We start from the raw sequence: 24,711 nt of genomic DNA on the forward strand, positions 1-24,711 counted from the left end.
AAACAGCAACCAATATAAAAAGGCCCGCTGACATGTTAGCTTCCCTCCTCTCCTCTTCTTCTCGCCTGTCAGGCTGTCGCCCCTGCACGCAACCGAGCTCGTCCAACGTTAAATCGCGACCATGTCCGACAAAATTGCCTTCAAAGTCGGTCAGTGTTTAATTGTTTTTGCCTTGAAGAAACGTGTGCCCACACATAGAAGTCTGTGAAAGCCTTTAATGGCCTGTTAGCGAGCGGCAGAGCTTAATGTTTAATGCTTCAAGTTCCCCCTTTTTTTGGCCATTTCCCCTTCCAACATTACATATTATGTTATTATAAATGCGCCGTTTGTTTAACTGCACTGTACACTAGAATATGATTTGCCACCTATTTTATGCACTGCATACTCTATTTTACGGCGTGGGTAACGATTTTGAAAAGAGCCATGTTGAGGCGAGCAGCTGCGTTGCTTATTGGAGATTGTAGTGTAATAACCAAGCTAGAGCCCGTGGGCATGGATTGTGCCAACTACATATCCCATAACACTGTGCGACATGCCTCCTGCCAGATCGTCGCGTTGCCCCTCTTGTCTAATTACGGGATAAAATGCCAGAATAATGTAATGAGAAAAATCCTTTTCTTTAACTAAATGTCATTTGACTAAACCTTGAAGGTGAATTCAATTTGTAAACTCATAAATCTGCTTTCAGCGATCCTGTTTAATTTACTATTTGTTTATATTGACTCCTTAAAACAGGTATGCCATACATACAGCGTGCACATTGGGCCTGATGGAGGAATTTATCCGGTCCTCTATAAACGTCTGAAAATGTTTAAAAATTAATTCTATCAAGTTATTTTCTGGATGAATGCAAACCAAATACCCTCTCTGCCTGCTAGCGTGACAAGTTTTAATTGCGCAGTGAGTTGGTTCAGCTGTAAAGCTGCATTCACAAGAACTAGAAAAAATTAAAAGAGGAAAAAAAAAAAACAGGTTTTGGGTTGTGCCTTTAATCGCTAGATTACCAATAATGTAAAATTATGCACAAAGTGAATTAATTGCTTTATTAAGTCCATTATTTTATTAAATTTATGATAGCATTTTTTTACTACGGAATTAAATGTCAATAAATAAATGCAGTTAGTATATTAGAATTAAAGTAAATTCGTAAATGCAAAAATCTGCTCTTAGAGTACAATTAAATGTGATATTTGTATTTTCACTCCTTGTAACAGTGGTCCCCACTGGTTGCACTGGGATATGAACCTAGGTTGCAAATGCTGAACTCTTATTACTGGGCTACTAGTGATATAAATAAGAGAATGCACTGGATTTTCTCATTATCACTATTTTTAGTTGTGGTACCAGAAACGAATTTGTTGTGCATTTTACATGTTGCAATGATTCTAGGTGCTGTCCGGAATTTTAATATTTTCTTTTGCTTATGCCATCCTCTGGCCTGAGTCATCATTGCTGCATCTGCCAAGCTTCTTGTGCTGCGCGTGCAAGTACTTGCCATTCTTAGATGTGCTCGATTAAACTTGTCTTTTTTACAAATTTTTAGGGGTTTGACGCTTCGATTGTAAAACGATAATTCTTTTATTTTCATAATTTGCATGCTACACTAATGGAAAACTCTCCATCCATCCTTTTGCTGTAGAAAATGGGGGTATTAGAAATTATTTTGTAAATAAACATACTGTTCAGTGTCATTTTATAACATTTTTATTTAGTGATGTGCTGCAAAATGTTTCCAATGTAGAAAATGTGCCCTGGCTCAAAAAAGAGAAAGCATCGGTTGCTCAACAACTTGTTGCAATTGGCCAAAGTCTGCACACCCATCAATAGTCAACCTTGTTCCATAGTATGCACTCAGCAACTGGTCTAGTCATTGATTCACTGCCTGTCAATCTCTGACTCGATGTTGTGAAATATTTTCTGTACCACCTTTAGTTGCAACATGGGTGTGTTATTCTTGACCAATAAATTGAGGATAAATCAGTTTAGCACATACACGCACATCTAGATTTATCAATTAGTGTAATTAGATAATAGTTAAATGTGTCTATCAATTTATTGAAAAAGAGCCACCAATTAATCAATTGTTAATATTGTTTATTTTGCAATTTGAAATTAAATATGGTCTTCGATGAGGAGTTTTCCAATGAAGAAAATACTTGGATTTGGTCATTTCTTTTTTTTTTTTTAACCAATGTGGCCGCCTCTGGGTAAAGGTTGGAACACCTTTGATCTAATGGTGTGCTGGCTGCAGAGAATTACTTCCAAAGTAGGGTCAAAATGATTTAACTGGATTTTGTTCCCTCTGTCAAACTGTGGGCCGAATGTGGCTGGCCACATCATTTTATGTGGTCTCCAAGAACTTAATGTCCAAACATCTAAAAATGAATGTGATAAGAGTGCCATTACCAAATAACATTTCCACAATGCTGGTCAACTAGCATACCTGCAAAGTGACTGCTCAGCGCCATTACACACCTCTATTTCCATATTGATGCCAATTAATTGAATTAAGGAATGCAATTTCCCAAAAAGTAAAATTGTTATAGTTTGTTGCATGTTTGTGTAGCGACATTCTTTAATGCAACTTCAATGTTAGTGACTTAATACATTCAGTTGTTTTACATGGATTAGTTTCATTTTAGTTTGTTGCGTTGATTTTACCTGCCACTGAAAACATTTGGCTACAAAAATAACTTAATTCAGGCCCTCTGATTACACTTAAATGAAAGGCGTTTGACACCCCTGCTTTAAAATTTGAGGCCGGTGAGTTTGTTGTTTATTTTTCCCATTCTTTTCACTGTCCTTTAGCCGACATCAGCCTAGCCGAATGGGGGCGCAAGGCCATCGACATTGCTGAAAATGAGATGCCGGGCCTGATGAAAATGCGGGAGATGTATAGTGCCTCGAAGCCTCTGAAAGGGGCCCGCATAGCCGGATGTCTCCACATGACGCTGCAGACAGCTGTGCTCATCGAAACGCTTACCGCACTCGGCGCTGAGGTCTGCACTCACTTGGGAATTGTGTGGCGTCTGTATTTTGATTGTGTGTAGGAGGAAATTGAGGGATGTCCCGATGACACTTTTTTTGGCACCCAAGTCTTTGATTTTAAGTACTGTATTTTCTGCACTATAAGGCGCACTGGATTGTGCGTCGCAATCAAAAAAGAATTATTTTTTTGTCATATTTTTCAGATTCTCATGTTGATTGTTAAGAAATATTATTATTTTTATTTTATTTATATCAACTATCAACTATCAAGCTTGAAGTACGGCATTATATGATAACTTTTGGGGGTCTAAAACTTTTATAAGGGACAATGAGGAATATATAATTAAAGCTACAGTAAGGGCAAGGGTTGCACTAAAAATAAATTAATACAGTTTGTGCTTTGTTTGATCAGTCAAAATGTATCGCTGATCAAAAGTGCAGAAATTGGATGTATTTAAATTTGAACACGAAATGCGGTTGGGAGGATGCTAAATTCTTTCCACTAGACTACTAAGGATACAGACCATACACAAAAGGTATTAGCTTTTGTCATCACACTATTTTTATAAATGGTAGCAAGTGGTTGACCTTATTATTGGACAGGCCACAAAAATATTGTCAGACACTAAACAGATTTTTAGTACAGAAAGGCTTATAGTCCGGAACATATGGCACCTGCCATTGTCCCGGTCCAGTACCTCGCATGAGGAGAAAATGCATGATTCCAATTTTTAAGTAAATGTACACATACTGACACCTGTGTGCACACAATACATAGTATGTTGATGGGTATTAGTGGATTATTAGATTAAATTAATTCAGGGTCGAGTATAATTGTATCCCTTTTTTGTAAGCATTAGATCTCATGTACATTAAACAATTTTTTTTTCCAACTCATAGATTGTAATTAGTTTTTTTTGAAAGTTTTTAGATTAATCTTTGATTAATTTATCTCCATACAACATTGCCATCATAACATTAAATTTGGCTTTGAACACAATTGTGTACTATGCACCTATATGCAGCCAAGTACTTACAAGAAAACATTTTCATGCAAGTGACGGAATTTTGTGGAATTTCCCAAATAGGCTACAGCAAAGAATGATGAAATTACCTGTTTGCTAGCATTTGGTTTGTAAATGATTGGCGTGGTCATTTGTGCATGCTGTAAATGCTTCGTAACTGGTTTTTGTGGACTTGTGTGTTAAGTTTGTTGCCCCTTGAGGCGTTGCAGCTCACCACTTAGTGTTGCAGCTGCGTCATTAGGAGGCAAAGAGTAAAGGCGTTCGACTGCACAGAGTTGTTTCAACAATTGCGACTCTGAGTTTTATTGACCGCTAACAAATACTATGCACAGTACTATACACTGCAAGTGCACACGGTTTTGTTTTCCAAGCAAAATGTGTCTCACAAACACTTGTTGCAGGTTCAGTGGTCCAGCTGTAACATCTTCTCCACTCAAGACCATGCTGCTGCCGCCATTGCTAAATCTGGGGTCCCAGGTAACCTGAAACGTACTTCTTTTGTCATTTTATTTACTTTTATATATGGTCATTGATTACTTGAAAGATGTCATTTAAAGGAAGTTATAAACCTATTAACATTTGTTATATAGAGTCCATTATTATTATTAGAACATGTTTTAAGGAAAGTCTACCATCTGTGCCAGAAAAATAAATCCAAGACGCAATGAGCCTAATCAAATGTTCATCTCTTCCCATAATGGTATCAATATTGGTGTTTTGACGGTGGGAATTTTGCCAATGGTATCTTAAAGCTGTAGTTTTCACTGTGAATTTTTACACTTCTGTCTGTCATACACAAACAATACTGATTTAATATAAAACTGGGCGTCACGTATGGCTCACTTTCTTTTAGTCGTCACCTTCCCAGGAGGAATGAAGCGTTGCCTGCCTCACTTAATTCAATTGAAAATTTAGTTTAGCATTTTTACAAAACATGAATAGGTTTTATTGTACAGTGATTTTTATTTTCTTTTAAACTTGAAAAGAAAGTCAAATGCCTTAGCCTCAAACAGGAAGTGGGCATATTTGGTTATGTGATTTGTCTTCGTTATTCTTTTTTCCAATTAAATGAACTGCTGTTAAATGGTTGTAGGGTATTCAATGTTTGGTCAGATTTCTGTTTTGCAATGTCAGAAAATGATCAAACAATGTCAAAACATGTGACATGAATACTGTGTTTTAAGTCCATCATAATATATATGTTATCTGACTGATACTTGTGGACTGTGAGGTTGCGGATGGGGGCGTTAGCTTGCATTTGCGCCTGAAAAGTTGCCATTACAAATCCACCACAGGGAGTCCGCCGCTCCCAGGAGACTGTAACCGAGAGCTGGTACACTGCTCACCTCGCAAGGGCAGTCTGAATTTAGCCAGTAAGAAGTCAAGAGGGCATATCCTAACTAGAAGAGCTGAACCAAAACCCTGGCCGGTCTCAGCTCAACAAGCAGCCAGAGAACCTTGCCAAGTCAGCAGCCAAGTTTGATCAATCTAGCGGGAAAACTGGTGGGACGGAGCCAGCGACCTCCAGAGAACCCTCAAGCAAACAGCAGTTAACCTCTGCTTCAACACCCTGCATCCTTTGGTCCTCATCCTTACAGGGTCTCAAGCCTACCAGGATTCCTCATCGCTCTAAAGCCGAGGACATAAAGACTGGGCTGTCGACTCCATCAAAGCAAAACATTTCGTTGTTGGTATTGGTGTGACGTAAAAGGGTTGATCCTATCAAATTACAGTAACGTAATAATCAAGCCAACGTTATCTATCCAAGTTATGCCAGTTTGTTCTCAACTTCTAGTAGTCTTTTTTTTATTGACTAATTGTTGTGTGTTCAATTCATGCTTCAGAAGATTAGTAAAAGAAAAATCCATAAATCCAAGAAGTGTGTATGTATGTCTTGATTAAAGTATATTGAAATATCAAAACGGTAAAAAGAATTCACCAAAGTGTGACTAGCCACCCTTCAGAATAACTAAACAAGGTTTTTAATGTTTTCCTGACCTAATGATCTAAAAAGGTGTGACAAGTTTTGAAAAAAATAAACTCCCTTAAACTCAATTGGTCAATAATTGGTTGGTTAGAATAATTTATTTACCATTCATTTTCGCTACACGGTTCACATTGTGGTCCAATGTTGAAACGTCAGTTCAAATACCTAACTGAAGCCAATTAACGTAAATGGATTTTTGCGGCTTAAATGTCAGTCACTGTATTTTCCGGACCGTAAGTTGCTCCGGAGTATAAGTCGCACGAGCCAGAAAATGTATAAATAAGAAAGAAAAAAACATTTAAGTCACACCAGTGTATAAGTTGCTTTTTTTGGGGGAAATCTATTTGATAAAACCAGCTCGGTAGCCTAGATGGTAGGGCGCCCGCGCTGAGACTGGGAGGTCGCTGGTTCAATCCTCGGCCGAGTCATACCTAAGACTTACAACATTGGTACTCATTGCCTCCCTGCTTGGCGCTCAGCATTAAGGGTTGGAATTGGGTTTGGTCACCTAATGACTAAAATGGCTGCGCCCTGTTTGGCTGCGGCTGCATCGGCTCGCTACAGTTTATATGGGGCAGCACGGCGGCGCAGTGGTTAGCGCATGTGCGGCACGGTTCAACTCGTGGGAATCTCTTGCGTGGGTTCAAATCCAGCTCCAGACTTCCTGTGTGGAGTTTGCATGTTCTCCCCGTGCTTGCGTGGGTTTTCTCTGGGCACTCCAGTTTCCTCCCACATACTAAAACATGCTTGTCAGGTGAATTGGCCGGTCCAAATTGTCCCTAGGTGTGAATGAGCGAGTGAGTTGTCTGTCCCCGTGTGCCCTGCGATTGGCTGGGAACCAGTTCAGGGTGTCCTCTGCCCGATGATTGCTGGGATGGGCTCCAGCACCCCGCGACCCTACTGAGGATAAGCGGTGCAGCAGCTATTTGATAAAAACCTAACCCCAAATACATGTTAATTAAAAATAAAAGGGAACGATGTAACATATTAAGAGTTAGTCACTTAACTGTAGCATAAAGTGTTTTTCTTAACATGGTCCTTAACTACCCTCCTGGGATTAGTGTGCAAATAACATGTGACATGATCTTTCTGGTAATATGTCAATAATTTTACAGAAGTATAAGTCGCTCCCCTGCCCGAGGGGAAAAAAAAAACGACTTGTCTGGAAAATGTGGTAATTCCGTTGGAGGTGGGTCCAAAAAAGTGGGATGTGGCCATATCCCAATTTTAAATTCAAGCAAAATTATTTGAATTTTTCTGGAACAATTTTTTTTAACCTTGTTGGATTTCATCTGGAAACTCGCACAAACTTACACATTTTCCATACGCAGTTTATGCCTGGAAGGGTGAGACTGACGAGGAGTACATGTGGTGCATAGAGCAGACCATCTACTTCAAAGACGGACAACCTCTCAACATGATCTTGGACGATGGGGGAGACCTCACCAACCTGGTCCATACCAAGTACCCCAAACTACTCCAAGGTGGGTCAACTTGGTTATTTATCAAAATGCACCACACCCAGAGTTGGGTTTACTGCATTTTCTTTTTCCATTTAAAATGTTGAACTGCTCTTTTCCCTATCTGTTTTGAGTTTGTTTGGGATGAGATTGTATTCTCGTATGGAAACTTAAAAACTAAACTGTGAATATTAAAATTAATAAGTGTGGGCACTATGACAAAATGCAATCGTTATGAACTCTTAGAGGATTGGAATCTAAAAATTCAGAAGGATATATTTTCGCTTAATTTTCCTGGAAATCATTGATTTAAATTATTTTACTTTTTTCTTTTTTAATTGTGCTTAATTTTATGAAATTTTAGAAAATCTTTCGCTGTAAAGGACTTGATGCATCTACTAAAAGGCACAAATTAAAGACTTGGATTCAGGTTTACATGTCTAAGTTCTAATAAGTTGTGCAATATTGAATGGCCCTTTGGGGTGTTGCAGCTTTGTCACAAGGTGGCAGAGAGTGAAAGGTGGATGTCTACACTGAGTTGTCATAACAATGCTGACGAGGCCTCCAACACAGTCCCCGTTTGAGACTTCTCCATTGATGTGAATCACTGCTTGTGTATTGATGCGTCTCTGCACTTTTACCAGGTATCCGTGGTGTGTCAGAGGAAACGACCACAGGTGTCCACAACCTTTACAAAATGATGAAGAAGGGAGAGCTCAAGGTGCCTGCCATCAACGTCAACGACTCTGTCACCAAGGTATGAAAAGCGACAATGCAATTGTCGTCGGCACCCCTTCCGTTGTCGTCTGTCCTCCTAAACGGCAGTGATTTCGACCTTTTTTTAATTTTTATTTTCTTTTAAGCCGTACGTGAAAAAAAAAAACTTTCCCCGGTTCTCTTGGCCAATTAAATCCATCAGAATAACCATAAGGGTGTCATGGCCTTGTTGAATTTCTACACTACAGTATACCTCGTTTTTTTTTTTTTTTTACCCCAAAAAAGAGTTTTAGGGGTTTGCTTTCTAAAATAAAATACTATTGTATTTATCACCAATACATTAAAACATAAAGGAACATATATGGTTTACTTTAATTATTGCCGCTCGGTTAGACAATGTAGCTACGTGACCTTTCTTGTCTACGTTAATGTTTTTGTGCAAGTTACCGTTGTTTTTTTTGTTTTTTTTTAAACAAGCGGCTTACTAAATAGCTGTTTTTTTTTCGGCACCCAAACAGCCCTTAGATTGTTTTCATCCATTTATTACCAATTATTTAACGTCATGCACAAAATTTACTTGAAAAAGATTAATAAATCGACCAAAAAAAAAACTAGACAAAACTGAAGAAAATAGAGGGAGGGGAAAAAGCTAGAAAGAAAGAAAAGTAACACTTGAACAAAAACCAAAAGTAGAAAACCATAGAAAAGGGCCAGAATAAAAGTATGACGTTGGGATAAACACAGAAGAAAAAAATAATGAAGAGGGGTAACAAAATACAGAAGAATAACAGATTTTTTTTTTTTTTTTTTTAAATTGCTTTTGTTCCATTCAAATAATTTGCAAAGCTTTTTGCCAACATTGTACTACCACTAACAAAGTGTGATTAAATATAGTTCTGTATTGTGCAACCAACTAAATCCACAAAATGTTAGTACAATGTAACAAAATATACTCTTAAAAACAGAAATCTCATGTACTGTTTTCACACTGATTAGGCGCACTGTTTTAAAGGGCGCATTCTCCTTAGTTCGAATGTTTTTTTTTTTTTTAACTCTTCATCCTCCGTCTCGGACATGAAAAGCTGCGCCAAAGCTTGATTTTCTGAGTCACTTTCCGTGCTATGTGGGCCTTGGGGAATAATGGCGGCTTTTAAAAACTAGCGATTGACAGTCCGAGCAGAAACTTTTGAAAATCACCATCGGCGGCAGTAGTTTGTGTCTTTGTGACTGGAGACTGTGGAAACACTTCTGCCACTTAATCGTTGCTCGACGATCCAGTGCTTGAGTTGCTCTTCCTATTAGGGCCGCCTCGCATTAGATCCATGGAAGGTACGTTGCATTTTCTCTACCTGTTGGAGCTCATTTCAACTTCCTCTGTTTTCGAACCATTGATTTAATAATCTTGAGTTCCCTTGCGGCTGCCCAATTTCCGGGTTCCTCAGCAGAGTCAATAGCTGCTATTTTAAACTGGGCTTCATACACATACGATAGCAGCGACGTCCACTTTCAAACTTATAGCGGCGGCGCCTACAATTCAAATTTTCGCAGGGAATCCCACGCTGCTGTCTGACACGTTCGCCTAAAAAGGTGCGCTGTGTTATAGGGTGCGGCTGACTTCTGAAATAAAATCTGAATTTTTTTTGTGCGCTTTATGGGCGTGAAAATACGGTAATAGTTGTAAAAACAACTGATGTTTGGGCCACGCAACCTTTCCAATATTACATTAACCAATTCATTAATGTTTGGAAAAACTAACCAGTGTTACTAGAAAGCCAGCAAATGTAACTTGATTTGATCACCGGTTTTGGTCATGTATGATAAAGATTTGGTTGCAACACTTAGGATGGATGTTGCACCGCTATTACAGATGCTCAGATTTTTGGATTGCTCAGACCTGCAGAAGCTTAGAATGGACATTGACAAAGGCATGCAAAGGTGGTTTGTGTTGGTAGGGACCAAATCATAACTAAACAGAAGTATCACGTGAAATAGGAAAGGCAGAGTTAATGAATACGTTTAGTCCCATGTGTCAGTGCTTCAGTGAAGAATATGATTTAACCCCTTTCTGTGTTTCTAGATGAACAAACGGCAATTGATAATGTTTTGGTTGGGTATTGGTCAGACAATGATGATTTTTTTTTTTTCGGTATTGGTGAGAATACATCACCTCTGTGATATGATCTCTAAGCCCTTCAGTGTTACCTGTGGCGTTCCGCATGGCTCAGGACTTTGTCCCCTTTTCAGCATGTATATGTTTCCGTTAGGTGATATAATTCACTAGTATATTCGTTTCCATTGCTATGCAGATGACACTCGACTGTATCTCCAATGAAGAAATCTACTCCACTCAATTGTGGAAATTTGGAGGCCTGCCTCATTGAGCTAAAAAGATGCTTGTCACTTAACTTCTTGCACCTCAACCCTGTAAAGACTGAAATGATAATTATTGGTCCCTCTTAATGCCCTGACTTGTTCTCAAACACTGCTCTGAACATTGACAAATATAATATTACCCAGACCGACTCATTTTAAAACTTAAGGGGTTACATTTGTCCCCAGTATGTCCATAATTTCTTATAAAGTGGAACCTCGGTTTTCAAACGCCTCTCAGTTTAGACAAATCGGTGTTCGACCAAAAATTTTGAGAAATTCTTGCTTCGCTGTTCGGTCAAAAAATCGTAGTTCGAACGCCGGTACGCTAGGGTGCGATGCTGAGCGGCGTACGGGTGTTTTAACCTCTAATTATGCCTACGAAGAAGATCGGTGCAAGCAGGACAGGTGAAAAAAGACAAGTTGTTCATCCGAACTATTGCCTTTAAGAAAGACGTAATGGCTAAATATGAAAGAGGTGTACGAATTCCCGATCTTGCTAGTGAATACAGCATGGCTAAATTTACTATCAGTACGATAGTAAAGAATAAGGAGGCTGTGAAATCGAGTGATGCGGCTAAGGAAGTTAGCGCTATCAGCAAGCAACTGCCGCAAGTTTTGAAAGAGGTTGAAAAACTTTTGAGGATTTTTCTCTCCCCACTGTCCACCACAAAGGTAAGAAATCCTATTCATAATACTTTTTTAATTTTTACACGTTCATGTTAGCGTAATCTTTTGTACGGAAGATTACCAGACCAGAGAGTAGTGTATTACAGTAATCGAGACTGGAGGTAACAAACGCATGAATTATAATTTCCGCTTCCGACTGAGACAGTATAGAACGAATTTTAGCAATGTTACGAAGAGGGAAGAAAGCGGTTCTAGTAATTTTCTTTACATGCGTTTCAAAGGATAGATCAGGGTCAAATATGACACCTAACTTTTTAATTGAGTCACTCTGTGTGATGTGTCAATGTTCACAGCAGTTTTTGAGAATAAGTCACGGCATTTAGATGGACCAATGACTAACATTTCGGTCTTTTCAGAGTTAAGACGCAAGAAATTGAGCGTCATCCACTCTTTTATCTCAATGAGGCAGGCCTCCAAATTTCCAGTTTAGTGTGGCAGATTCCTCCAACGGAAGATAGAGTTGAGTGTCGTCTGCGTAGCAGTGGAAACTGATATTGTACTTGCGAATAATATCACCCAATGGAAGCATGTAAATGCTGAAAAGGGGGCCAAGCACTGAACCCTGCGGAACACCACAGGTAACACTAAAGGGCTCAGATGTCATTTTGCCATATTTAACACAGTGCGTCCTATCTCAGAGGTAGGATCTGAACCATGAGAGGACGGTTCCTGAGAGACCAATCCATTTTTCCAACCGTTCTAGTAGGAAATTGTGGTGCACTGTGTCAAAAGCAGCACTAAGATCCAGCAAAAGTGATGAAGCGCCAGAATCCATTGCCAGTAGGAGATCATTTGTTACCTTGATCAGAGCTGTCTCAGTAGAGTGGTTAGCCCTGAATCCTGATTGATTTCATATTCGAGAATAACCTTTTTGAATCTATGCATTCAGCTGCTGTGCCACTACTTTTTCAAGTACTTTAGAAAGAAAAGGTAGGTTTGACACAGGTCTATAATTACATAAGTTTTCTGGATCAAGGTTGGGTCGTTTCAGTGTGGGTTTAATACTGGCGGACTTAAAAGCTGCTGGAACTAAACCTGAGGAGAGTGATATGTTTATAATATTTAGAACTGAAGGTCCAAGGACGCCAAAAACACCTTTTAATAAGTGAACCTGGGAGTGGGTCGAACTGGCAAGTTGTTGGTTTGGCCGCATTCACCACCTGTTTGAGATCATCAAGTGGCAGTTCACTAAAACTGGACAAATTCCCTGGACAGCCACCCTGTCGTGCATCTGTAGATTTCAGCCCTTTAATATGTGTTGTATTAATGTCTTTAGCAATTTCTTCCTGTATGCATTGAATCTTCTTAGTAAAGAAGACCATTAAGTCATGAGCAGAGTGCGTCGAACTATCTGCGATAGTCTGTTGCCTTGTAAGCGATGCTACAGTGTCAAAAAGGACTTTGGGATTGTTCTTTTGGGACGCAATCACCTTCGAAAGGTAGGCCGATTTTGCAGAGGCAAGGGCCGCTTTATACTTTAACAAGCTGTCACACCAGGTTTGATGGAAAACTTCAAGCTTGGTAGCGCGCCATTTTGTTTCCAATTTCCTGCATTCTTGTTTAAGGGTTCTAGTTTCATCAGCAAACCAAGGCTTGCGTCTTTTAGGACGTGATTTAAGCCGTATGGGCGCTATTGAATCCAGGACACTAGCCAGGGTAGTATTAAACTTATTCATGAGTGAGTCACTAGAGCCATTGTATGAAGGAAAGGACGCAACTGCTCCAGGAAGGAGTTCAAAGAGCTCAGAAACTGTGCCAGTTCTTATATTGCGTCCGCTAAATCCTTCAGCTTTTTTAGCACTACATTTAGCTAGCACCTCAAATGTAACTAAATAATGATCCGAGATAACGGTAGTACACAGTAACACCATAATGTTTGAGGTTAAAACTCTTCGAGTCAGAACCAAGTCTAGCGTGTTTCCATCTTTATGAGTTGGCAAATCAACCAGTTGATTAAAACCAAATGCATCAATTAGAGACCGAAACGCAACAGTAAGTGAACTGAGTGGGGAGTTCATATGAATGTTAAAGTCCCCCATAATTATAATTTTGTCTGCATAGGTTACTAGTTCAGACAAAAGTTCAGCAAATTCATCTAAGAAACTTGAGTATGGCCCAGGTGCGCCATAGAGAGTTATTACATAAATTGACAATAGAGAGGACCGCATCACAAGAGCCTCAAACACCCGAAAAGTCGAAATTTAGACGCCCACCCAATCGAATAAGTTCGTCCCTACTGTAAGTCTTTTTGGCCACGCATGTGTCCAAAAAAGAAGGCGAAAAAGACAAGAGAACGGTAGTAAATAGAAGATTTGCTGGAGAGCATCGAGCTGCAGCATCCATTGTATGCGCCGCCATCTTGCCTGCATTTAATGGTCACATATTCCAAATCAGCAGAACATCCACTGGATATAATACGAGCATCCGTACACCAGCTGTCGTTCACCAAAAAACACACTCCGCCTCCTCGGGATTTACCTGTGATATCTGTGTCCCCATCGTGACGGAAAATCGTAAATCCCGGCGGCTGGACTAAGGAATCGGGATGTGATGGTTTTAGCCAAGTTTCAGAAAAACAAAACATTACAATCACGGAAATCTTTCTGTGTATGTATCCTCATAAAAAACTCATCAGTTTTGTTATAAAGCCTCTGAATGTTAGCAAGCACTATACTAGGAATAGGAGTACATTTCTTCTTCTTGCTTTCACCAATAATCTACCTCTTCTTCCCCGTTTACGGGTTCAAACCCGACGACTCTCGTTCCTAATTTCAGCATTAAAATTGTCAATATCCGATAAAAGTGGGGGGTTAAAAGGCGTAATATCCACAGGGCGTTGTAACAGTAGTTCCTCTCTATAATATTGCACGATGGAGTAGGTTGTAGAGATAAAGAAAAGCGGTAAAATGAAGAAAATTATGAGCGCTCGACGTGGCGCGTCTCCTTCGATCGGCGCCGGGACAGCACAACGTGACGTCATCACTATGTTCTGGTGTTTCCTTAGAGCAAGTTTGACAACTTGTACGGCTGCCGCGAGAGCCTCATTGACGGCATTAAGCGTGCTACCGACGTGATGATTGCTGGCAAGGTGGCTGTAGTGGCAGGATATGGCGATGTGGGCAAAGGCTGTGTGCAGGCGCTCCGAGCATTCGGAGCACGAGTCATTGTTACCGAGGTTGACCCAATCAACGCCCTGCAGGCTGCAATGGAAGGTAAAGAACGTCATCGTGTCAACAGTTGAAGGTGGGGGGTGCATCGTTTAAGGTGTCGTTTAAGAAGCCCTTATGATTTTTTTACATCTGTTCCTATCTGCTTTTATATAACTTTTAGATAGATAGATAGATACTTTATTCATCCCCGTAGGGAAATTCACACTTCCAGCAGTCTACCCCGTTGTTTATTAACAGATTAACATGATGCAAAGGTGTTCAGGGTGAAACACATTTGGTGGGAGGGCTTGAGGGGGTCTGACTTCATGCATGTCTTTGCGTTTTTTTTTTCCCCAGCTGTTAGTGTATGGCTGATTCATCATTTGCTTGAAAGATAAGTATTTTGAAACATTACGTAATAGAAATTTAAGCACAACAGCAAGCTGTTGGCTTCTAAGGTAGCATTGGCTGTTGTGTACAGTTTAGAAATTGCTCACTATCATCAAATATATGCGCTCTGATAACTTATCAGATCAATGGATGTTTGGTTCGGTCATCCACCCTCCCTGTTACCAGTCATAAGGCATTTATTTTTGTGTTCTCGCATCCCTGTCCAACATTCCAGTTTTGTTCTAATTGTACATTGGTCTTGAGTCTTTCAACATGCATTACAGGTAAAATCTGGCCTAAATAATCCAGCCAGGCCCGTGGTTATTAAAGCCAGACCAAGCCCAAGTCGAAATAAATTACTTTATTTGTGGGGACTCAGGTCAAGAGGTTTTTGCCGACTCCCAGTTGATCTGGTAAATTGGCGACGGGCTACCTCATAAAATCCTGGATAATTGTGCATACGCTCGCAACTAGTAATATTAATAGTGTTTACTGCAATTAACCATCTAGGTAAACTGTTATTTCTTTAAATGATTGTTTTCCTACTGTGAGTACAATCACTTGATGGTAGTGAGCAAACTGCTAAACTGTACACAATTTCCACTGTTACCTTGATAACAAACAGCTTGGTGTTGTACTTTGTCATTTTCTAGTTTGTGATGTTTAAAAAAAAAAAAACCCTACCTTTTCAAGCAAATGTTGAGTAGATTATAACTCATCCGTCTCGCACACAAATAGAAAAAAAAGGACACAGGGACAATCTCTCTCCACCGCTGCCCTATTCCTCCTACCTAATGTGTTCTGCCACAAACTGCTTCACTAAAATATAAGAGCAGACGGTCACTGTGGAAAATGAAGCATAAAAGCTCTTTGAACTCAGTTGAGCATTGTTAACAGATACCAAATAGAGAAAATATTAAACTTTGAAACTCATAACCCCACCTTTAAGGATGGCCTCCATTGCTTGGAAACGTTATTTGGGGTTGCCTGTGAAATGGAAGGGGACACTATTATAAGGTTTGTGGCAATATTAACATTTGACCTTTATTTATTAAATCCCTTTGGCAGGTTACGAGGTGACCACCATGGATGAAGCCTGCTTGGAAGGGAACATCTTTGTTACCACCACCGGTTGTGAGGACATCATCCAGGCACAGTAAGTGGTACTGCAACTAGCTATTCACGCAAAACGGCCCCTCAACCCCTTTTCCGTGTTTGTAAACAAGTGTTAAGTAGCCAAGCTGCATGAGCATTGTTGAGGCTCAAGTCATGTCAGGTTATACCAGCCGGTTGATAAAGATCATAGATGGTAACATCTCAAATAAGCACAAGGTATGTGCAAGCAGGGATGTAGCAACTTTATTTTGGTGACCAAAGTCAACAACAACATAACCTGTTAATCTACAAAGAGATTGTGCTAGCCATTTTGTATAGCTTCAGTGTGTGACTTCTTCGCCTCTTATACAATGCGGGTAGGTAAAGGGTAAAATACCTGTTCATGCCAGCAAGTAAAATGGGCAAAATAGTGGCTCAGATAACTGTTTCATATTTACAGTAGCTTTGTTTCCACTTGTGTTAAACTTGTATACAACCTTAGTGTTGGAAAGAGCAATAAAAATAATGAAAATTAAATAATTATTAACAATATACCATTTTATTATCAAATACATATTTTATAAAATATACATTAACTCAGTGCATAAACATAAAAATGCGTGTTTTTCTCATCAGTAAGTGTCAAGCCTCTTGAATTTGATTTCAGGATAAAGAAAACACTATTAAATGGCAGGAGTGGCTTGAAGATCTTGTCTACGCATCGAGGGAGCCCCCACTTCCTAGCCTTGCTTTTTTTTTTCCCCTACAAATGAGGATTTGTGGGCGGCCGTACATACCGAGTAGGCATAGTGAAGCAGTGTGGCAAAAGTAGTGAAGGTCCGGATAAATAAGTAACTTTTCAACAGAGCTTATTCTTTCAGAACAAGATGACAGACTCATTGTCTGTTCATAGATGCATGACCTTTCGTGCACGTCCGCAGGAACACTGTTACCCGAGGGAACATGATTGCCATGGTGACCAAAAGTTGTTAGGTGTTCTTGCAATAAAATATTACTTTGCAAAGTGCCATTGACATGAAGAGCATTGTTTAGATATTGGCGGAATCATAAATGTACCAAAGCGGAATTTCTGCTTGAAATCAGTCTTTTCTCAAAAGGGCATTTTTTCTAGGTATGCCATTGAATGAGTTAATAGTAATATTAATACCATGTATGTTATTATACAGGATCTACTGACCACCCCAGTAACTCGGTCTATAGTAGGAATTGGTAGCAAACTTGTTAAATCCCCCGACACTTATCCTACCTACACTTGCTAAGGCATTTGTCATTCAAGTAAATCTTAACAAGATAGCCACAATAACTTACTTAAATATAAAATGGACCCTGCAAATCCGAGCATTCCTAATGATGTCCTCAGTAGTCAGTTATTAATGGCTTACAGGCAGAGGCTCCTATGGTGATTTTGAAAAGGCCTGTTTCCTTAATTGCAAAAAGTTGCACACAGAACAGCTGGGCACGTTTTTGTTTTTTGTATAATGTGACTCTAAAAACTTAACATACAAATCTTCAAACACAACATAGACTGGAAGGCAGTCTATTGTGAAAGAATTCACAAGGATGCAAAATACGGTGTAGTTTTGGTAAATATGAATCGTTTGTAGTAAGGAATTAGGCACCTTTTCTAGCCACAACAGATGCTGTTGTGTGACTCTAGAAGTTTACGCTTTTTTTGCTCTCCTTTCAGCCACTTTACTAGCATGAAGGACGACGCCATTGTGTGCAACATCGGACATTTTGACTGCGAGATCGACATGAGCTGGCTGAACGACAACGCCTTAGAGAAGATCAACATCAAGCCTCAGGTGAATTAGACTGGCACAACAATGCACACTCTGAAAATAACTCTCAGGAGTACAGAAAAGATGATCTTTGCCTGTAGTTACCGCTGTTTGCTGGATATTTTCACAGTGCAGACAAATTGCGGGGCGTCGGTGTAAGCATGAGCGTAATGAAGTTACCCAAATTATTTTTTTTACCCTCAGCTCCACGTTGATCATTTTAGAAAGTGACCTACTGCACCTATTGGATACAGAAAAATAAGTTATCCGTGCTCTTTTCAGAAATGATCAGTTCATTGTAACCAATAAGATTAATTTAAACAATTTAATGGTAGTTTTTGTGAAGAATGTCTTGGCGTTGTGTTGCAGGTGGGTGCAGCACTGGTACAATAAATGGTTAGCAGCCTAAATAAGGGGCGAACTGGCACAAATGACACACAGGGGCTAAACCCTTTTGACACGCTAGGTTAGCCAGCTGCTAAAAATGGCTAACAGGGACCACTCGGTGAAAACAGTTTGGCCTGCTAAAAACATGCCGTTAAGCAGCCAGGATAACTGGTAACCAACAACAGCAAAAAAAATAAATAAATACGTCAACAAACATGAACCCTGCCGTAAATATTCCAAATGATCAAGGCAGGCTAGCCGGATATTAAGGGTGAACAAGGAGACTGGCTGACCAAAAACATGCAATTTTTTCAAAGTCTTAAAAATTAATACAATTTATATATTTAACTATAAACATTTATTAACATTTATCAACTGTCTTTTTTAATAATTTACTTTGGCAACATGGCGTGACCACAATAACAAAATTATCAAATTCGTGATGTTGTTTCAATCGGGCCTTTCAGATCAGACGCATGTCTTAGTTCTACCCACTATACACATAGCAACCTCAGAGAAGTTTACTTTGGACATGGGGAAAGTGTCAATTTCATGAGAACTAACTGTTCAACAAACAATTTTCGCAATGGCTAAAAGCTGTGCCAAGTAAACTGAACCAAGCATGATGTAGTGTGTGCAAGAAGTAGTTTTTTTTTTTTTTTTTCCCAATTGGGTTTTTTCAACTCTCTTAAATTTGACTTTAGAAGACATTACAGTAAGTCTCAAGTCTTGAATTTAACTTGCCTTTAACAAATGGATTCCTACAAACTTCGCAAAAGGCCAGTAATATTGGAAAGCCGCAATTGAGGCCTATTGTAAAGTTGTTGCTGGACTTCAGCTGAATTTTTGCTCAAAAGGTTACGAATTCCAAATTGTGGTTTCTGCAGGTCGACCGCTATCGCATGAAGAGCGGACGCCACATCATTGTGCTGGCTGAAGGCAGGCTGGTAAATTTAGGCTGCGCCATGGGACATCCCTCTTTTGTTATGAGCAACTCCTTCACAAATCAGGTGACTGACAAAATACGGCAGCACAGCTAGGTTCATTCATGATGAACATGAGAAAAAACCTAAATTATATGGATTTCTTGCATTCTGTTAATGCAAGTCATAATTGATTTACTGATTTAATCTTTATTTGGTGTTGGGGTCTCCAGTGACTCTTTTTGACGTTATAAAATTTAATAACTGTCTTAGGGGCCATAAAATTTAATGGTGGTTCATTGTTGATCTCAAAGCTGTATGTTAGGGGGAGTATTGAATTATTTTAAGTGTTGTTGTTGTTGTTTTTTTTTTTGTTTTTTCAAACAATATCAAATATATTTACTTGGTTATACTCCAACTGATGTACACAATTTTTAGAGATCAAACTGCTAATGAGCAAACTTGGATATTGACATTACCGCCTGGGCCCTTAATTGGTTTCCATGTATGCATTATTTTTTTAAAGTGACAGTGTGTGTTATTTGATCAATAGATGTTGCTGTATGTATACTGCAACAGAAAAGGAGTGTTTAAAAGTACGAGAAAAACCACAAACTCTGGAGACTTGAAGTGGCCCGAAAGGTGCCATTTTCCTTTTTTTTTTTTCTTTTTTTTTGGTCCAGCCTACTTTAGAGGTTTTTGTGTTCCCATTGCAACAAGATGGAGCTTCATATGTTAAGTGAATGCACATTTTTTCACCTTCAAGTATTTTGGGGAAATGCATGTCTATACGATGGTTCATGTATATTCTTTTTCTTGAAGTCGATATTATTAGTTTTAAATGACTTTTTAACCACAAAAGGCTCTGTTCCTTTACATTTCTTCAAAATACTTTTTGTCAACCCGTACATAGTTGACAAAAAAGAAAAAAAAATACCCCTACGAGGTACTAATTACATTGTCCCTTTATGATATTTGTTCAATGAATTCTGTCTGAGAGAAATGTAACGTTATGCATATCTTTTGTACAATATTTCCGTTTGCCTTTTAGGTCCTTGCTCAGATTGAACTGTGGACCAACACTGCCAAATACCCTGTTGGAGTCTATTTCCTCCCCAAAAAGGTTAGACTGTATTTGACACCACTTTTGTCGTTACATAAGTATTGTTTAGGGTTCCTGTGTTGCCCGCTTGCAAGTTTTAATGGTAGCTCACGAGGCGCGGCAAAGAGTGTGATAAGGCAATTGAGCTATGGCTGAGCCCTGCCCCCTTTTCTCAGACAAACATTTAATTTTCTGTGAAGAGTGCAATGGCAAGTGTCAAAGTTGGAGACATTTGGCAGGAGGCAATTGATGCCTAATTGGCCCACAAAGATCACATTTCGTCTCAGTCACCAAAAACTAGTATTTGAGCCTTATATTCATGATTTCATTGTCGAAGGTTCATGAAGTTTGAGCTTCAGGCAAAAATATACAGGTCACAATGTCATCACAATCTTGGAACAACAAGCTAGAGGATTGGCATTGTTCATGCACTGCAGGGTAAGAGATGTATACCTTCAGCTACTTAACCTAACTAGGCGTGACTTTTGAACTAGGCTTTGTTAATGCTTTTTTTTTTTTAATCTAAACCTATCCTAAAGCTCTGTGTTAAGATAGCTAGATTTTTTTTTCACCCATATATGATTACCAAAGTAGAAAAACTAGCACATAACAGGCTACTGAACTCCTAATGAACCAAGTGATGTGATGTACAACGCAGCTAAGAGCCAACCTAAGTTAATGTTAGAAATGTTAACTTTACCCATTATCTGCACTGCTTGTCCTCAGTAAGGTCGTGGGTTTGCCAAAGCCCATCCCAGCTATCTTCAGGCAGTGGTCAGGGAACACCCTGAAATGGTTGCCAGCTAGAAGGACACACACATACAACGCACTCACTCATTCACACCTAGGGAAAATCTAAATCTGCCTATCAGCCTGACTCTAATTTTGGAATGTGAAAGGAAACCGGAGTGCATGGGGAGAACATGCAAGGCCGGTATCTGGATTTGAACCTATGACCTCAGAACTTTGCTGCGGATGCGCTGACTACTCAGCTGCCGTGCCAATGTTAATGTTATAACTATATTTCTCCCCAGCAAAGCGACAATTACTAGGTTGAATTACCTTTGAACAGATCTACACATCCTTATAAATGTTATCCACGTTGAGTTGGTGCTGTGATCGACTTGATATAGATGTGTCTTGTGAAAGGGTAAAAAAGTGCATCCCTTTGCCCGGGCCTTCAGGATGCCTCGTGTCAGATTTGCATGTACTTCATGCACATCGGTTGAACATTTTAAAGTTTGATATTTAAAAGAAATCACAAAACTGACCAGCAGCAATGCATTTTTAAGCTTCAAGTTAAAAGAAAGGCAAAATAATGCTACCAGGTTCCTGTGCTACTTCCAATTCTGAGGATTATTGCCGTAAAATGCTATGTGTATAGTAGATCTTTATAGGTGGTGTCCGTAACTTCAAAGTACTTTACTCTCCAATGCCATTTTCTGGCTGAAATAATAATTGTAGCCTCTATCAAGCTGCCTATGTACCACATGCACATAAATGTCTTAGATGTGCTCGAATAAACTCTTTTGGTTTGGGTTAGAGGGCGGTACGGCGGCTAAGTGAAGGTCATGGTATTGAATCTCCTGTGCGAGGTTTGCACGTTCTTCCCGTGCTTGCGTGGGTTTCCTCCGGGCACTCGGTTTTCCGCCAACATTCCAAAAACATGCATGTCAGGTTAATTGGCCAGTCCAAATTGTCCATAAGTGTGACTGACAGAGCGAGCGAGTGAGTTGTCTGTCTCTGTGTGCCTTGCGAACTGGCTGGCAACCAGTTCAGGGTGTCCCCTGCCCACTGCCCGAAGACAGACGGGATTGGCTCCAGCACCCCTGCGACCATACTGAGGTTAAGCGGTGCAGAAAGTGGGTTTGGGATAGCATTTGGATTGTGTTTTCATCCTGGAATGAAAATGACCAGCACATGTTATTACTGACAGCTATAAGTGGGAAAGTTAATATAATCATGTTTGCTTTTTAGTATATCCAACTCTGTTCGCAACGTTGGTTGGTTAGTTTGATCTCTAATCATTAGGATTTCAAGGGCACCGTTCCATGTGGTGGCAAGTACAGCCTGGTGGCGTCCATCCCTTTCCAAGCCAACCCATGTTTCCACCTGGACTCAAACCGGGAACTTTTTCATGTTAGCCGAAAGTGCTAACCACTGCACTGCTGAAACATTCACCACACTACATCATTACGTCATTTTAAAAACATTTTAGCAGTCTGGTTGATAAGTCATTTTTTTGGGCCCCCTCCGTCCATTGGACCTAGAGAAGGGATTTCACCCTTGCATACATTTTTAGCCCTAATTTTTTTTTTGTCTGTTTTGCGATCTGTTTTTAATTTTTCTCATACACCATCTCCCTTTATTACATTCTTCCTTTTGATGTTTTTTTCTAAATGTTGATGTTTGTTCTTTTTCAGAATTTTTGTCTTATTTTGTTAGTCTTTGACTATACCCATTTTGTGCTACTGCTTTTTTACTATTTTATTGCAGTTACTTTTCTTGCTTTTTTGTCTGAGATTAGTCCAAACTTCTTCTGGAAGGTTCATGCTGAAGAAAACGTATGGATGGATACAAATGCCACCTTTTTATATTTAAAAACCCAAGCACATAATTCAATACTTTGTGTAATTAATCTGAAAGGTAAACATCTTTATCTACCAGGGTTTCCAACTTGGTGGCCCCAGGCACCATTTAGCCCCTTTCAAGACCGCCTGAGTTGCCCTTGGGCTGGTTCTAAAAATGTCATTTTGATTTTCCAAGAAATATGAATTATTACTGGCATGTTTTTTTAATTTACTGTACTTATTTTAAACTTTAGTATTTACAAACTGGTGACAACATGTTAACATAATGTTATTTTTAGATATGTATATCGATGTCGTAGCCCTTAATAGGTTAAAAACAAATCAGAAAACTAACTAAAAACCCTCATTCACTGTATTTAAAGCTGAAACCCCTAAAGGATGGATGTCAATCTCAAATAGAAAAGAGTGTCAAAATGATCGAATGTTGAAAAATTCTAAAATGACTCCTGTAGCATAGTGATAGATTTTTTTTTTTTTAAACATTTTTCATGCATGGCTGTTGGGTTGCAAGTGGCCCTTAAGGCCATAGAATAGACACCATTGTCTTGAAGTCTGTCTTTTTGGGTTGAGTGGCTTCTAGGATATTTTTTTCTGTGTTCCTTATATTTTTGTTTTGTGTGCATGCAGTTGGACGAGCAGGTGGCTGCTGCCCACTTGGACAAGCTGGGAGTGAAGCTAACTAAGCTGACTGACAAACAGGCAAAATATTTGGGCCTCCCAGTCGAAGGACCTTTCAAGCCCGACCACTATCGCTATTGAGGCCGGCCGCAAGAAAAGTGTCTCGCTCTGCTGTCGTTTCCCCCCCCCCTAATCAAATGAAATCCAAGCAAGCCTTCCCCCATCCAGACCATTAGCAGCTTTACCCAGCTACTTGCTTGCTGTAGCCTTTTATCAGTTAGCACTTAGAAGGACAAGGGAGACATCTTAATCTCTCTTGAGGGTGATGAATTTTGGTGTAGGTGGCTCCTTGCCGTTTTTTAACTTGGAAGCGTGATATTGTCGCAACATTTCTGATGATTGTGAATAAACTTGAATACTCACTTTGTGTTCATTACTAAAGCGTTTGCAAAGTATAATGGCCTTAATTGTGCCTGAAGACTGAGATTCATTTAAAAAAAAAAAAAAAAAAAAAAAAGGTGATCTGGAATGGATTACTTGACTGACATAACCTAAATTGAAATTGGTTACATTAAATACACAAACCAATTTGGTGTTTGGTTCGTAGGAAAAGCTTTTTTTTTTTTTTTTTTTTTTTTTTTTTTTTGAAATAAAAGAATGGTGTTTTTCCATTTTAGCCAAGGCTTTGTAAATAATGGAGCATACTTTGAATTATCAGAATCACATTTATTATCCTTGCATTTCTATAACGAAATTATACCATAATTTGTTAGAATATACAATGTAAAGACTAATAGAAAAATAGAAATTGTTTACCTCAACATATAAAGTCTTCACATCTAAAACAGAAACGATACACATTGCACTTTAAACCGGGATATTGCACTGACCAATTCATTTTATCTTGATGTCTTCAAATAGTTGCCCATCCCTGGAGTCGAACATGGTATAACTTATAGTATGCAAATGATCAAGTAATAGGCCCCATAATTTAATTTTGCTTAGGGCCCCATGAAGTCTTTGGTTGGTGCTGCACCCACCTATAGATGTCAATGTACTGTATGCATGTTTATTTTGCAGATTTATTAAAGCAATGGTGTCAGACATGTACAGGTCCTTCTAAATAAAATGGCATACTGTGATAAAGTTCATTATTTTCTGTAATGTACCGATAAAAACTACTTGCATATACTTTAGATTCATTACACACAACTGAAGTAGTTTGAGCCTTTTATTGCTTTAATTTTGATGATTTTGGCAAAAATAGTGGAACAAACAAAAATCCCCATCTCAAAATATTAGCATACTTCATCTGACCAATTAAAACAAAGTGCTTTTAATTTTTAAAGAAAAAGTCAACCTTCAAGAATTAGGTTCAGTTATGCACTCAATACTTGGTCGGGAATCCTTTAGCAGA

General features: G+C 39.2%; 1 protein-coding gene and 1 non-coding gene across 2 annotated transcripts; both read left to right on the forward strand.

Moving 5' to 3' along the window:
• Positions 1–23,716, forward strand: ahcy (adenosylhomocysteinase). Its single transcript, XM_088337452.1, has 11 exons — positions 1–149; positions 2,809–2,999; positions 4,415–4,490; positions 7,332–7,484; positions 8,105–8,217; positions 14,242–14,449; positions 15,845–15,932; positions 17,580–17,697; positions 18,948–19,070; positions 20,035–20,106; positions 23,304–23,716. The coding sequence occupies exons 1-11, from the start codon at positions 122–124 to the stop codon at positions 23,433–23,435; spliced, it is 1,302 nt and encodes a 433-aa protein (XP_088193578.1). The 5' UTR covers positions 1–121; the 3' UTR covers positions 23,436–23,716.
• Positions 4,201–4,333, forward strand: LOC148363531 (small nucleolar RNA SNORA17). The gene has a single exon (XR_015850798.1). It is a non-coding gene; the product is annotated as a small nucleolar RNA SNORA17 (small nucleolar RNA).
• Positions 23,717–24,711: the final 995 nt, after the last annotated feature.

This window comes from Urocampus carinirostris, chromosome 6, assembly GCF_059441175.1.
Source record: "Urocampus carinirostris isolate Australia breed hairy pipefish chromosome 6, RoL_Ucar_1.0, whole genome shotgun sequence".
In the NCBI taxonomy this organism is placed as follows: Eukaryota; Metazoa; Chordata; class Actinopteri; order Syngnathiformes; family Syngnathidae; genus Urocampus; species Urocampus carinirostris.

Coding starts and splice junctions, on each gene's coding strand:
- ahcy (XM_088337452.1), top strand. CDS start 122: ATGTCCGACAAAATTGCCTTCAAAGTCG. Junction 8,218..14,241: donor TCAACGACTCTGTCACCAAG/GTATGAAAAGCG, acceptor GTGTTTCCTTAG/AGCAAGTTTGACAACTTGTA. Junction 17,698..18,947: donor AGATCAACATCAAGCCTCAG/GTGAATTAGACT, acceptor TGGTTTCTGCAG/GTCGACCGCTATCGCATGAA.